General features: G+C 42.5%; 1 protein-coding gene across 1 annotated transcript; it reads right to left on the bottom strand.

Annotated features, from left to right (window-relative positions):
- Positions 1–529: 529 nt before the first annotated feature.
- On the bottom strand, positions 530–9,004 carry LOC120708013 (villin-2-like). The gene is made up of 26 exons (XM_039993092.1): positions 8,721–9,004; positions 8,523–8,582; positions 8,356–8,415; positions 7,934–8,045; positions 7,696–7,795; positions 7,534–7,602; positions 7,222–7,458; positions 6,967–7,144; positions 6,755–6,887; positions 5,843–6,002; positions 5,582–5,738; positions 5,412–5,509; positions 5,150–5,308; positions 4,762–4,830; positions 4,609–4,677; positions 4,330–4,467; positions 3,710–3,838; positions 3,398–3,548; positions 3,244–3,254; positions 3,019–3,159; positions 2,793–2,918; positions 2,586–2,642; positions 2,251–2,349; positions 1,893–2,136; positions 1,396–1,640; positions 530–1,055 (listed from the first exon to the last, which is right to left on the bottom strand). Exons 4-26 carry the CDS (start codon positions 7,984–7,986, stop codon positions 942–944), a joined length of 2,937 nt encoding a protein of 978 aa, XP_039849026.1. The 5' UTR covers positions 7,987–8,045; positions 8,356–8,415; positions 8,523–8,582; positions 8,721–9,004; the 3' UTR covers positions 530–941.
- Between the last annotated feature and the right edge of the window lie 2,884 nt (positions 9,005–11,888).

Here is an 11,888-nt window from a genome sequence, read left to right on the forward strand (position 1 = left end):
TGTCCACAGTTTCATGGATGCAACGGCGAGCAAGTACCACTTTTCCCGCGTATGTTACTTGCAATAACGCATTATTATATAGCAAGGTTGCCTGCGAGGCAATGTAATGTTGATGACAGGAGCCTGCCAGATTGTAGATGAATGGAGCATGAATGAAAATAGTGTGGTTCCCATGTTAATGGTGTATTTCAATTCCGTTTGGGAACCTTAGGGTGCGTTTGGTTCATGAGATGATTCAGTTCGGGACGGAGCCGCTCCATTTTTGCAGCGTTTGGTTCAAAGAGTGTTTGGGATGGACTAATCTAGCTCCTTGCTTAGTCTGACATGCGTTCGTGAAGGTCTGCCTCCTGGTTCTGGTTGAATTGCTGCTGCAGTTTCCCAGAAAAAACTGTTTTTGCATGTCCATTATCTTGGTGATCTAAAATTGGATGCACGTCCTTTGTGCCGGGTACTAGATAATAGATATGATATAATAATCACTGTCTTCACAAATCAGGGTCAGAGGTGGCCACTTATTTGTACGGGTGGATAAGTTCAACCAGAGGCGTTCAATTGTCAACCATAAACAGCAAACAAATAGCACAAGTATTTCGTGAGCAATGCACCTGAGTGACAATACAACGATGACCTACCAGGAAATGCCCATACGTAACAAACCAATGAAAAAAAATTTATATACACATATGGACAGAGTCACAAAGCAAGCTAGAGTATGTATAAGGACCTCGCAAGCAGCACAACTCAGGCCATGTACAAATAAAAGAATTGACCTATAAAATTGGTTGCAAAAAAAAAAAAACCAATTGAGCAAAGCCACCAGTAGCCTGTCCTCAGAAAGAAGCATGACTGACAATATATGATAGATTTACTCCCGTGGGACCACCATTCACGATAAGACGATAGAATTTTATAGCGGACACTAGATACGAAGCTTGTTCTCTTCAGAAGAGATCAGCTTTTCGCTTCTGCAGTTCTTGCTTCCAATTTGGCTGTTGGTAGAATGCATCCTTAGTCATGCCAAAAACAGTTTGAAACTCGCTATCTGATAAGTATGCCTGCAAAATCAATAGAGTAGTACAATTAAAATTGAACTGATGTCCTCACATGCTTTCCTTTAAATGTAAAGCTCATTTCAAGCAAACTCAAATATTAACAGAATTGGCTGGACGAGCAACAGTAGAATATATGTACGAATGATTATAGAAAGGTGTAAAGGAGTTGTCGAAAGAGAACCAAATGCATCATATAACAGAAGCACACAATTTAGCTGCAGCCAAAAGCCAAAGTAAAGTTACTTATTGATGCATGAAACCCCAAGAAACAATTCAATATCTATTCACATCCTAAGGTCATTAACGGAAATTCACAACTTTAAGAATGAGGGCGGGGACAAACCTCTCTGCGTTTGTAATCTATCCCACGAACAGGATCAGTGGACTTGGATATCAAGCGGTCATAGCTAAAGGTTGCTTCACCCACATTCTCTGTTGTTTCTTCCTCTGGGGCCTCAGCCTCTGCTCCATCAGCCTCAGATGGTGCCCCATCTACAACATCTTTTTCTTGGTGAAACACAGAGGACTCCCCAGCTTCAGACTGAGGAGAAGATGCACCAGATTGAGTTATTACAACCCTGTCGACATCTGCATTGAAAAAGGGTGTCAAACATTGAAGTGATAAATATGCCAGTAAGGAGGTATGATTCATTCCATTCGTCAGGTGTACCAACAACATCAAATAGACGACTAGTGCTCCAAGGCTACACTTGCAAAACAAAAAGGACAAGCCTTTAAAGGAAACATTTCGAAGAAACGAGGAAAGCAAATCAGAGAACTCAAAACGCCTAACAAGTGATTCCTTGAAGAATGGTACTGGAAAGAAACGTGTAGCTCTACCTGTCTTATCTGCTGTGCTGCTAGCCTTGGCTCGTAGATTTTCTGAAGATCCAGATTGCTCAGCAGTCAGCACAGAGGACAATGCAGCTACAGCAGCTGCTCTTTGAGATCCTTGACCTGAACGAGATGGAGGTGGGGTGGGAGTTTTGGGTTTTGAGGACGGATTAAATGCATTTGATAAGGCAGCAAGTGCAGAGGCACGTTGAGTGGGTCCATCGCCTGTGCTTTTAGGCCTCTCATTAGACTGACATAAAGATCAAGAAGCTAGTTACATTGATGTTTTCATAAAGAATGTATAATTCTTTTAGCCAAAATGTATACATACTATGACGAATCAAATCAGCTATTTAAAGTTTACCAGCTTTTGTTGGGATGATGGATTAAATGCAGATGATAGAGCTGCTAATGCAGATGCCCTCTGAGTGGGTCCACCATTACCAGAGCTCCTAGGTGCACCCTACAAAAGAACTATGATGTAAAGATTGCACTTGTTGAATATTTATTTGCATTTCCGAGTATTGGTTCAATGGAACCTTTATACAGTTCAAGAAATGGTTAATCATGCATATATTAAGTCCATCGCCTAAAAGGAACTTAAAAACTGAATGGTTAACATCGAAGAAACTTGTTCAAGAAAACCAAGCATATATACATATGTAACTTTGTATCTTCAACTAAAAATCTCAGGCTTACCTCAGAACGAAATCCAAAAAGTAGCGAGAGTTTCTTCTGGAAGGAATTCCCATGAACCTGTATGAAGTATGAAACTTATTATTTAATATGGTGCAGTTTGTAACAAAACCTTAACTTTTCAGCAGCAATCGATTAATATCTCTTGTATGATTAATATCAGATAGAACAGAAAAGGCAAGATAAAATATAATGTTTCCAAGAGCTTACCACAGATTTTATGTTGTCCCAATAGAAGTACGTCTTGAAGAAGCATGGCTCATTCCCTTCCATGACTTTATATAGTGGTACATATGAAGAAAGATCTTCAATAGAATTTGCATGCTCTATGTATTTCTGGGGGAAAAGTAACAAGGGGTTGCATATTGAATAAAGGTACCACAGCAGCAAACTGGAACTGATCAATACTGAATAAGGTCTCTGCTTCAGTCGATACCTGGCCAATTTCAAATGCCTTCTGCTTCTCTTTTGATTCCACACATTGACCAATCCAAATGAAGACCTCACCATGTGTGTCCAGTATCATCATGTCTTCAGTTAACAAATCATCTTGGGAGAAGTTGAAGATCTCAGTAACCTGAAGCAGCTCATAAAATCACATACCTGGAACTGTGCAATACAAAGGAATAGATCTAAGGAGAGCAAGTGCAAGAGGACTGACCTCCAATCTCCCTGGTCAATGACGAAGATTGTAGCACAAACAAACCCAAGCAACCAAATGATGATTAGGCCAGATATTTCAAATGAATGAAAGGAAATAGAAACTTTGTATGGATACAAAACTGGATGAAAGTATGAAATTTACAACAACTGACCATTCTTGAATGAGAATGCATATAAGTGAGGCTCTCTAGCAATAATATCCTGAGTAGCATTTCTGTTTGTATAACTCTGTTTCCCACCAAGTGCAAACCAGAAAGCAGAACTCTCTGTCCCCTCCTTGCAATGCTTCACTGCAACACCAGGCTGTAAGATTGGAAACATCAAAGGTTAGCAACAGATATTGAACGAGAGAAAAAGCAGAGCTTCACAAAGTTTTGGAAGTTCTCAATTGATTTATAGGACTTAAAAAGTGTGATAGAAATTTTAATAGATTGGGTTCAAGCTGTTCAAAGGTGCTCTCATACCTTCAAAAATTCAGCAACTTTTGCTGCCCACTGCTGTTGCTCATATGTGCTAGAATTGCCAAGCCACGTAAACATAGCATTTCCAGATTGCAATACGAAACACTCTGTTGGGCTTAAAGATGTTGCCACCTATAAAATGATTACTAGTCAGCTAAAAGATAATCAACTGAAATTCATTAAAGCTCTTTGTGGAGGTATTTGTCGAGTCAATATTATCCTGTAATACAACACTACACAATTTACACATTATCCAAAAGCTTCCAATAGAAAGATTCATCCTCATCTGTTGTGGACGCTTTCACTGGCGTCCAGTATCAGTGCAAGCGCAAGAAGCAACAACCGGCCAGATCAGGTTCAAGCGGCTAGAAAATAGGATAGGAGGTCTAGTCTGTTAGTCAGTTTGTTAAAGGAGTTCCAGTTTGTTAGGAGTTGGTTGTTAGTCCTCTGCTATATAAGCAGCAGAGTAGAGATTGTTCAGGTTAAGCAAAGAGATATTTAGCCACTTAATCAGGTTGTTCAGAGCCTCCACAGGGAGGGTGAGCACGCCTCCATCTACCCCTATATATCTCTGCAGTTCCAACCTACCACAACATCATCTAGTAGAAAGAGGTAGGTAGTACCGCATCAACTTGAAGAATCTTGTTGTTGTGGGTCGATGTCCCAGATACTCGAAATAGAGCAATGCCTTCGGAAGAATAAGTCTCACCAGTCACACCCTTTTCTTCTACAAGCTTCTTGTACCCGGACCCAATTCCACCCTACATAATTTATTGATTTGCCAGATACATATTATCCATATATATTACTTAGATAGGCATGGAATCAAACTAGACAACCATTACTGAAAAAAAAACATAAAAGGGACACAACTAATTATGTTTGGTAGGCTTAACATATACCTTCAAGATAACCATGGGCTGGAAAAGAGCAACAAATTGTGGTGGCTCCTTCCCTTGGTATATGCGACCCTACAAAAAAAACTATCAATAACTCAGAAGTTGTCTCTTTTGAACAAATAGCTCAGGCATATCTGAAATAATAAAATGCAGCACCAGAACAGGCCGTCCTTTCAACGAATTCCACATTGTATTAGCTGACTGAGATGCCATCGCTTGATCATCCTGCGAAGCAAATGCCATAAGTTAGATCCAGATCACTTGTAAAAGTCAGAAGTTAACACTGCAAAAGGAAAAGAACAAGTGCAAATTAGCTTCAAAAGAATTTATGCCACTAGCTTTGCAGATGAGCAGAAACTGTTTGGTTATAAGTCTAAAAAATGTTTTTACTAAAAACATTAAATTTCATCAGCCGACATTCTACCAGCAAAAGGAAACGTTGCCGACACAATGAAATTCTAAGCACAAAAGTAGAAAGGGAGAAAGGATGCAAGAACAGTTTAAGACAAACAACATAAGTCTGGCAGCATGCAAAGTATATTACCGCCAAACTATCCTTCCCAATCCAGTAACTGAGATAGTATTCTTCTTTCTTGTCGCCTGAATGATATGCATAGAGAATGATATAACAGTCTCCACTGTAAAACTTTCCGATGTCCTCTTTCGGCAGAGCAGTCTTAGCGTTGCCATCAACACACCATACCTGTTACAATTTGTTATGGTAAGGACATATCCCTTAAATGTCTTTTCAGTTTACTTGTTTCAAACAACACAGCTCATAAAAAAGGAATATTGATCAATACAACCTCGAGCTTTCCACCGCCTTCAAGCAAAGGAGGAACTTCCTCATTTACTGGAGCGGTGTTTTTTGCAGCTCCCTTTACACCTTGTTGTTTCAACAAAGCTGAAAAATAAAAAATATTATCAGCGGTAATCTAGGGGGAAATTTCGTTATCCTCATAATTGGATGACGTACCTGCAACTTTTCCCCTCCCTTCCTCTACGCCAGGGCTCCCAGCAGCATTGCCCATTGGCCATGATTCAAACTTGGACTTGAAAGCATGACTCTCATAACCTTGAATGACTTGTGTAACTCTTGTTGTCTTTGGACGCTTTTGATTAATAAGGAATTCCTGAAAAAGACACAACCATGAAAGTATTACCTACAAGAAATGAAAGCATTGTGTGTGGGGTGGGGGGTGGGGGCTGAGGAAAGAAAAACTGTTCAGGAATTTACCTCAACTGCTTTAGTGGCAGATTTTCTATCCTCCATTTGAGTTACCCGGCCGACCCATACATATATTTCAGCACCACAATCAAGTAAGAAACATTTGGTATTTTCAAGCATAGCTTTTGTAAGAGCTGCCTCTTCCAGCTTCATTTGACCATCATTGATGCTGCATGGAGAACATTTCATAATAAAAACAAAAACTCAACCGGTGGAGGAAGAACTGCCCCCTCACAGCATTACAATTAAGAAGGGGCCGGTAAAATACAGAAGGCACAATTGATCATAAAGAACTTAAAATATGATAGAATCTCTAAGGGAACACAGAAACATAGTTATGGCACCAACTGAGCCATGGCATGGATTCAGTAATCAAATTTTTATATATATGATATTGCTTCTAGCATAGATTGGTCGACATTGATACTGCAATTATCAATTTGATAGCCTATCAGAGCAGAATAAAAAAAAACCATGCACTAAAGAATGCAGAGTACGGTACAGTTAGTTTGCAGTTGCTACGTGACCATCAAACCATGAAACTTTGCTATTAGATGAAAACATTTAGTTATTTATATTAAAGTTTTATTTTTGTGGCTCCAAAAGATAATACTGCTCTCAAGTAGGTAATATCTCAAAATTAGCAAGACGGAGTGCATATTAAACCAAAGCTGCCAAATCAGAATACATCTAGGTACCTTATCCCATTTATATCTAGGAGGTACAATTGCATGGGAAACTACAGAATCATTGATATGGTTTACAGAAATCGACCATGATTTAAAAGAATGTAATTCTTTCATTGCAGTAACCTTTACCTTTACGCTACTAAAAGAGAACCGTTAATTCGACTATTTTTATGGATCAACCACCTACCGCATGATTTTCAATTTTCATAACAATGATTGACACGGGAAATACCTGTAGAGCTTTGGTGCCGTAGTTTCAAGAACAACATCGTCATCACTCACAGGTTTTTTCCCTATTGGTGCAAAACCTCCAAAAAGGACCCAGAATTCACCAGAGTCTGATTCTGCTTGTAACTTCCCATCATCTGATATAAAAATAAACTAAACCATAAGTAGAGCAAAAGATGGACAACAAATTTGCCAATCTAAAGTTATGTCCCTCACCTACAATTGCAACATCACACACACCACCATGATATTTCTCCTTTAAATATTGGATCACTTCCAATGCTTTGGCCCTTTCTTGGATATTGGAGTTAGCACCATTAAATTGGTATAACTTATTTTCAGTATCTAAGACAAACACGTCATCGTGATTTAACGATGACCGGGCGAAGGGAACCTGAACAAGTAAGGCAGCATCCCGGAATTATTGAGCAGAAAATCGAAAAGGGCGCGCAGCACATGAATCTTCCATACCTCTTTAACTCGTATAGCTCTCTTCCCTCTGCAAATATACAGCCGTGTTTCAAACTTCTCCTCTTCAGGCTTTTTGAACCCAGAAGCAAAACCGCCCTCCAAAGGTATAATGCAAGGCTTGAAGTATGACAAGAATTTGTCAGATTCATAACCTTGGAGTTCCCTATGTTGGATTGCACGACCTCCAAGGACGGCATCCAGTTCAACTGTCTTGATGGCCGCAGTCCCAGCTTCATCCTGCATTACAAACAGTAGTCACAAGAAAAGCAAGCAGTAGTACTAATAATACAGAATTAAGTTCAACGTGCATACTTGACTTGAATCTTTCCCAATCCAGAAGTGGATATCATACAGATACGCGCCGCCTTTGGTACAGGATGTCTATAAAAAATACATAAATAGTTAATATTTTTGTCTTATGGTAAAATAGGAAGACCTTCATAATGGGTATGAGAATAAAGCACAAGCAGGCACCTGCAGAACTATGTATGAATCTCCACAGTAGAATTTACCATAATCAGATTTTGGCAATGCAACTGGTTTAAAATCTTCAATACGCCATATTTCTGTCCCACTGGATGACGCTAAGGGATGCATTGATATTTAATAAACAAGTTCTAGATTGCAAGTTTGAATAACAGAAGAAAAAAATCTACCAAAGCCAATTTCTCAAAATGTAACTAGAATAGACTGACAAACAATGAAAGGATACACTTTCTGGCCAACTCCTTGGAAAGCAGGATCTAGCACTTTTGCAGTTGACATATGGAAGCAACGTTTCTGGGATTACTTTGAAGAAAACAAGATGGTAGCAGAAAGTTCCGCTGCACAACAAGTGTGCTGAATATTAGAGACAAACCATATGCTGAAAATGGAAAAAAAATAACAATAAAAAATGTGAAAGTGTGTTTAATCAAGAAAACAATAAAAAAGGAAAAATATTAAAACCAAAATACCCATTACAAATAGGCGGATAAAGAAGTTCTGAACCAGATAATATGGATATTAATGCACAAGGTATGGAAAATTATCGTGATTCAAAATTGTAGCTTTAGCTAGATAGAGCTTTAACTCTTGTAAAAGTCAGCTGATTAGATAAATGGCAGAGAAGGAGGGGGAGGGGTTTGCATATACAGAACAAGCAGCAGGGAGATCCGAACCAGCACCACGATAGGAACCCAAGAACTGACGGATCTGCAACCCCGCACAAAACCAAGAAGGGATTTTGGATCTGTATGTTAGATAAATGGCGTGCCGTAATGGAAAGAACAAAATAGTGAACCACGAAAATTGATGCTCACCTCCCTCAGATCCGGACCAATCACTGCAAAGGGCTGATTCACGGGAAGACCAGAAACAACCTGAGCAGACAGTTACCAGGGCATCAGAACGCCAGTTGCGCGTTCCCCGAGCTGTGCTGCTGTTCTTCCGCAGAGACGCGCAATTGGGGAGAGAGAGAGAGAGAGAGATAGAGAGAGAGAGAGAGAGAGAGGCGATACCTGGATCTGGATCGAGTGGCGTTCTGCCGGCGCGGGGCGGCGGCGGAGGGCGTGCGTCGTCGCCGATCTACGCGCCGGGAGAGGAGGCTCCCCGCCGATCGCCGGATCAGGGAGAGCGGAACGCGGGGAGTGATCAGTGGATCAGAGACGGAAGGGGAGGCCGGAAAGCGAGAGAGGGGGAGGAGGAGCCACCTGGAACAGAGTGGCGAGCGTAAATAGGGAAGGGGAGCGGCGATGATGATGAACGGGACGGCAGGCGGAGCACTGCTGGCTGGCTCGGCCACGGCCTTGGCCGGCTCTCTTCTCCTCTTCTCCCCTAGCTTGCTGGCCTGGTGGGTGGGTCGTAGTACTCCTCCGCCCTGCAAATTCAAATTATTCATTTAGCTTTTAAATTTTATCCTAAAAAATTGTAAATTTATATAATTAATAAAATATTAAATATTAAAAAATAATTGCATAGACAAGGGCAATAGAGCCAATCAAATACCCATAATTAATGTTTATTATTCTGGTTCCAACGCATGCATTTATTAAGAATCTAGAGTCAAATAAACAACACGACAACTATTATAATTAATTATAGGTAACATGGTTATTTTTTAGTAGCAGTATGTCTGAATTTTTTAAATGAACAATCTTTGTGGGACGAAGGGAGTAGATCGTATCGCCCACGCGGAACCTAATAACATGTAGGCTTGCTTGTGGTCGATGCTGCGAACCGGTGCACAACGCGTCACAACTGCGAACTAACACACGGCGCTATAATTTTTGTTTCTCAAAACTTTTTAAAAAAAATTGATTTAAATTCGCCCCGCAAAATTTTTGCTTCTCCAAATTTTTCGTCAAAAGTTTGTATATAAAATTTTTGGATGCAAAGTTTTTCTCGGAAACATTTGAGAAAAGTTTTTGTTTTCTAAAAGTTTCTATACAAAACTTTTGGATGCAAGAGGTTTTCTTCAAAATGTTTCATAAAGTTTTTTCTGCTATAAAAGTTTTACCAAATACTTTGGCCAAAACTTTTTTCTCAATTGTTTTGTCTAAAAACTGGAGGGGGCGCTCGGCTCTGTGAGGATCTCCTAGCGCCACCGCCCACACCGACCAGGAGGATGCCGGCTTGCTTGCTTTTTCAAATTTCACCGACCCACTCCACCTCATCCATGGCCCAAGAGCCGGTGGCAGCCCAAAGCGTATTCGCCACATATTTGGTCGGTCATACGCTACGGTCGTTATAATAAAAGCCAAAACACGCGGCAAAAATGTCTCTCGAGCTGCAATTTCACATTACTTTTTTATCAACCAAGCGTGTGCAGTGCTAGTGCACATGAGTTCTACGTGGAACGGTTTAGTCCCCGTTCAAAATCTCATTTGCAAGTAAACAAACCAAGCAAAAAAATCAAAAAAAAAGAGAAAGAACATCGAGACTCTCTCTCGCTGTCTTGGCAAGAAAACTAAAGAAACATGGATCAAATCAAAGGCGGCCGGACCACCTCCTTTTCCACGCCGGCGAGAGCTCGCTGATTTAGCCATGCCGCCTCCACATGGCGCAATAATGGCCCGGCTCGTGCACGCATCCGATCGTCGATCTGATTGATTCATCCAGCCCGCCGCGCCCAGCTCACTGATCACGCCATCTCATTCCGGCCGGACCCCACGCCCCAGCCAGCCGCGCCATCGGCAGCAGCAATGGCTAGCACGCACGGCGCCGCGAGCGTGTGATTGAGGACACGCAGGCTGGCTGCCGGCTGCCCCGCCCGCCGCTTGCTCGAAGCTTTTAGGAGGAGGGGGCTGGGGCCTGGGCGCCGGCATGCCATGTGCCGCCGCAGCTGCGAATCGGGTCGGCAGCAGGAGGGGTACGGGCGCCGGGGCACGGCCGCCTGCCCCTGCCCCAGCCCGGCCGCGCGCTCGCTCGCTCGACTGGCAAAGCGACAGCCTGCGCGGCTGCGCCTGTCTAACCAGAAAAAGGGCCTGATGATTCAGGGAGTTGGTTGGGAGCATCGACGCCATCATCTTATTTCCTTCAGGATTCGTTTCCATGCTTGCATTGGAGGAGGTTGTGGTGTATCATCCATCCATCCATCCATCCCGGCTCACGTGTTCTTGTTTCCATGTTCTGCTGCCCACGATCAGATCAATGTCGGATTCATTCCTATGGTTAGTTACTCGAAAACGAAATTCTCGAATCACCGCCTCGCCGGCGCAGCGTTTCTCTCTGCATAACTGCCGCGCTGCTCCTGATCTGAACATTGGTAGGCCTGCAGCCTGCGGCTGTTACGGCAAAAGCGCAGTGGTTTGGTACACAGGCTGCAGCGCGACACCGGAAGCCCATGGTTCGCAGACGGAGTGATCGAGTGCTGGGCCGAGTATGTATGAACACGTCAAGGCACGCCCCGGTGGTCGGCGCCAACCAATGTTGCGAGCTGAAGGCCAGGCAGCAACATCAGATCAGAAACCATCGCGGGTTGTAGTAAAGGATTTCAAATCGAGCGACGAGAGAGTTGGAAGGAGTTGTATCAACTCGCCTTGCAGTACTTTGTAGGCTTTTCTGTTGAGTCTGAACTTGAAGTGTTCTACGGAGTAGTATGCGAGGATACGGTCATCAGGTTATTGCACAAATTGAAGTTTCTATAGTTTGCACGAAAAAATTGGTTTACACCTGATACATCCTTTTAATTTATTTTAGTCGATAAGCCCAAAACTAATCCATCAGGAGAGCGTATCCTTTCTCGCAATCGATTTACTGTAACGATCCGGTCCGGGATAACAGCTAAAATCTACTCTACACGTTGAGTAAACCACACCTGCCAAATAACTTTCTTGCGCTTTCGTCCTCGCTACGAGCAAAAGGTTCGAACCGAAGTTACTAGCTTCCCAGGGACCGGCTATATTAAGCTGGTTCGGCTCCCTCACCGTTTCCAGTGTGGAACTAAAGGTCATGTGCTGCGGCGCTATAGTAGCCGTGCGCTACGGTAACCCACGCTGGCCAGTCGGCCCGTGGGCCGTGGCAATCTCCCCCGTTAGGATTCGACGTCTCCGTCGAACCAGCTTACCCATACGGGACAAAGGAGCAGGATTTCCTCTCTTGGTCATGTCCCATACGTCTAGTGTCTCCGTCGAACCAGTTTACCCATACGGGACAAAGGAGCAGGATTTCTTCTCTTGGTCATGTCC

This window comes from Panicum virgatum, chromosome 5K (assembly GCF_016808335.1).
Source record: "Panicum virgatum strain AP13 chromosome 5K, P.virgatum_v5, whole genome shotgun sequence".
NCBI lineage: Eukaryota > Viridiplantae > Streptophyta > Magnoliopsida > Poales > Poaceae > Panicum > Panicum virgatum.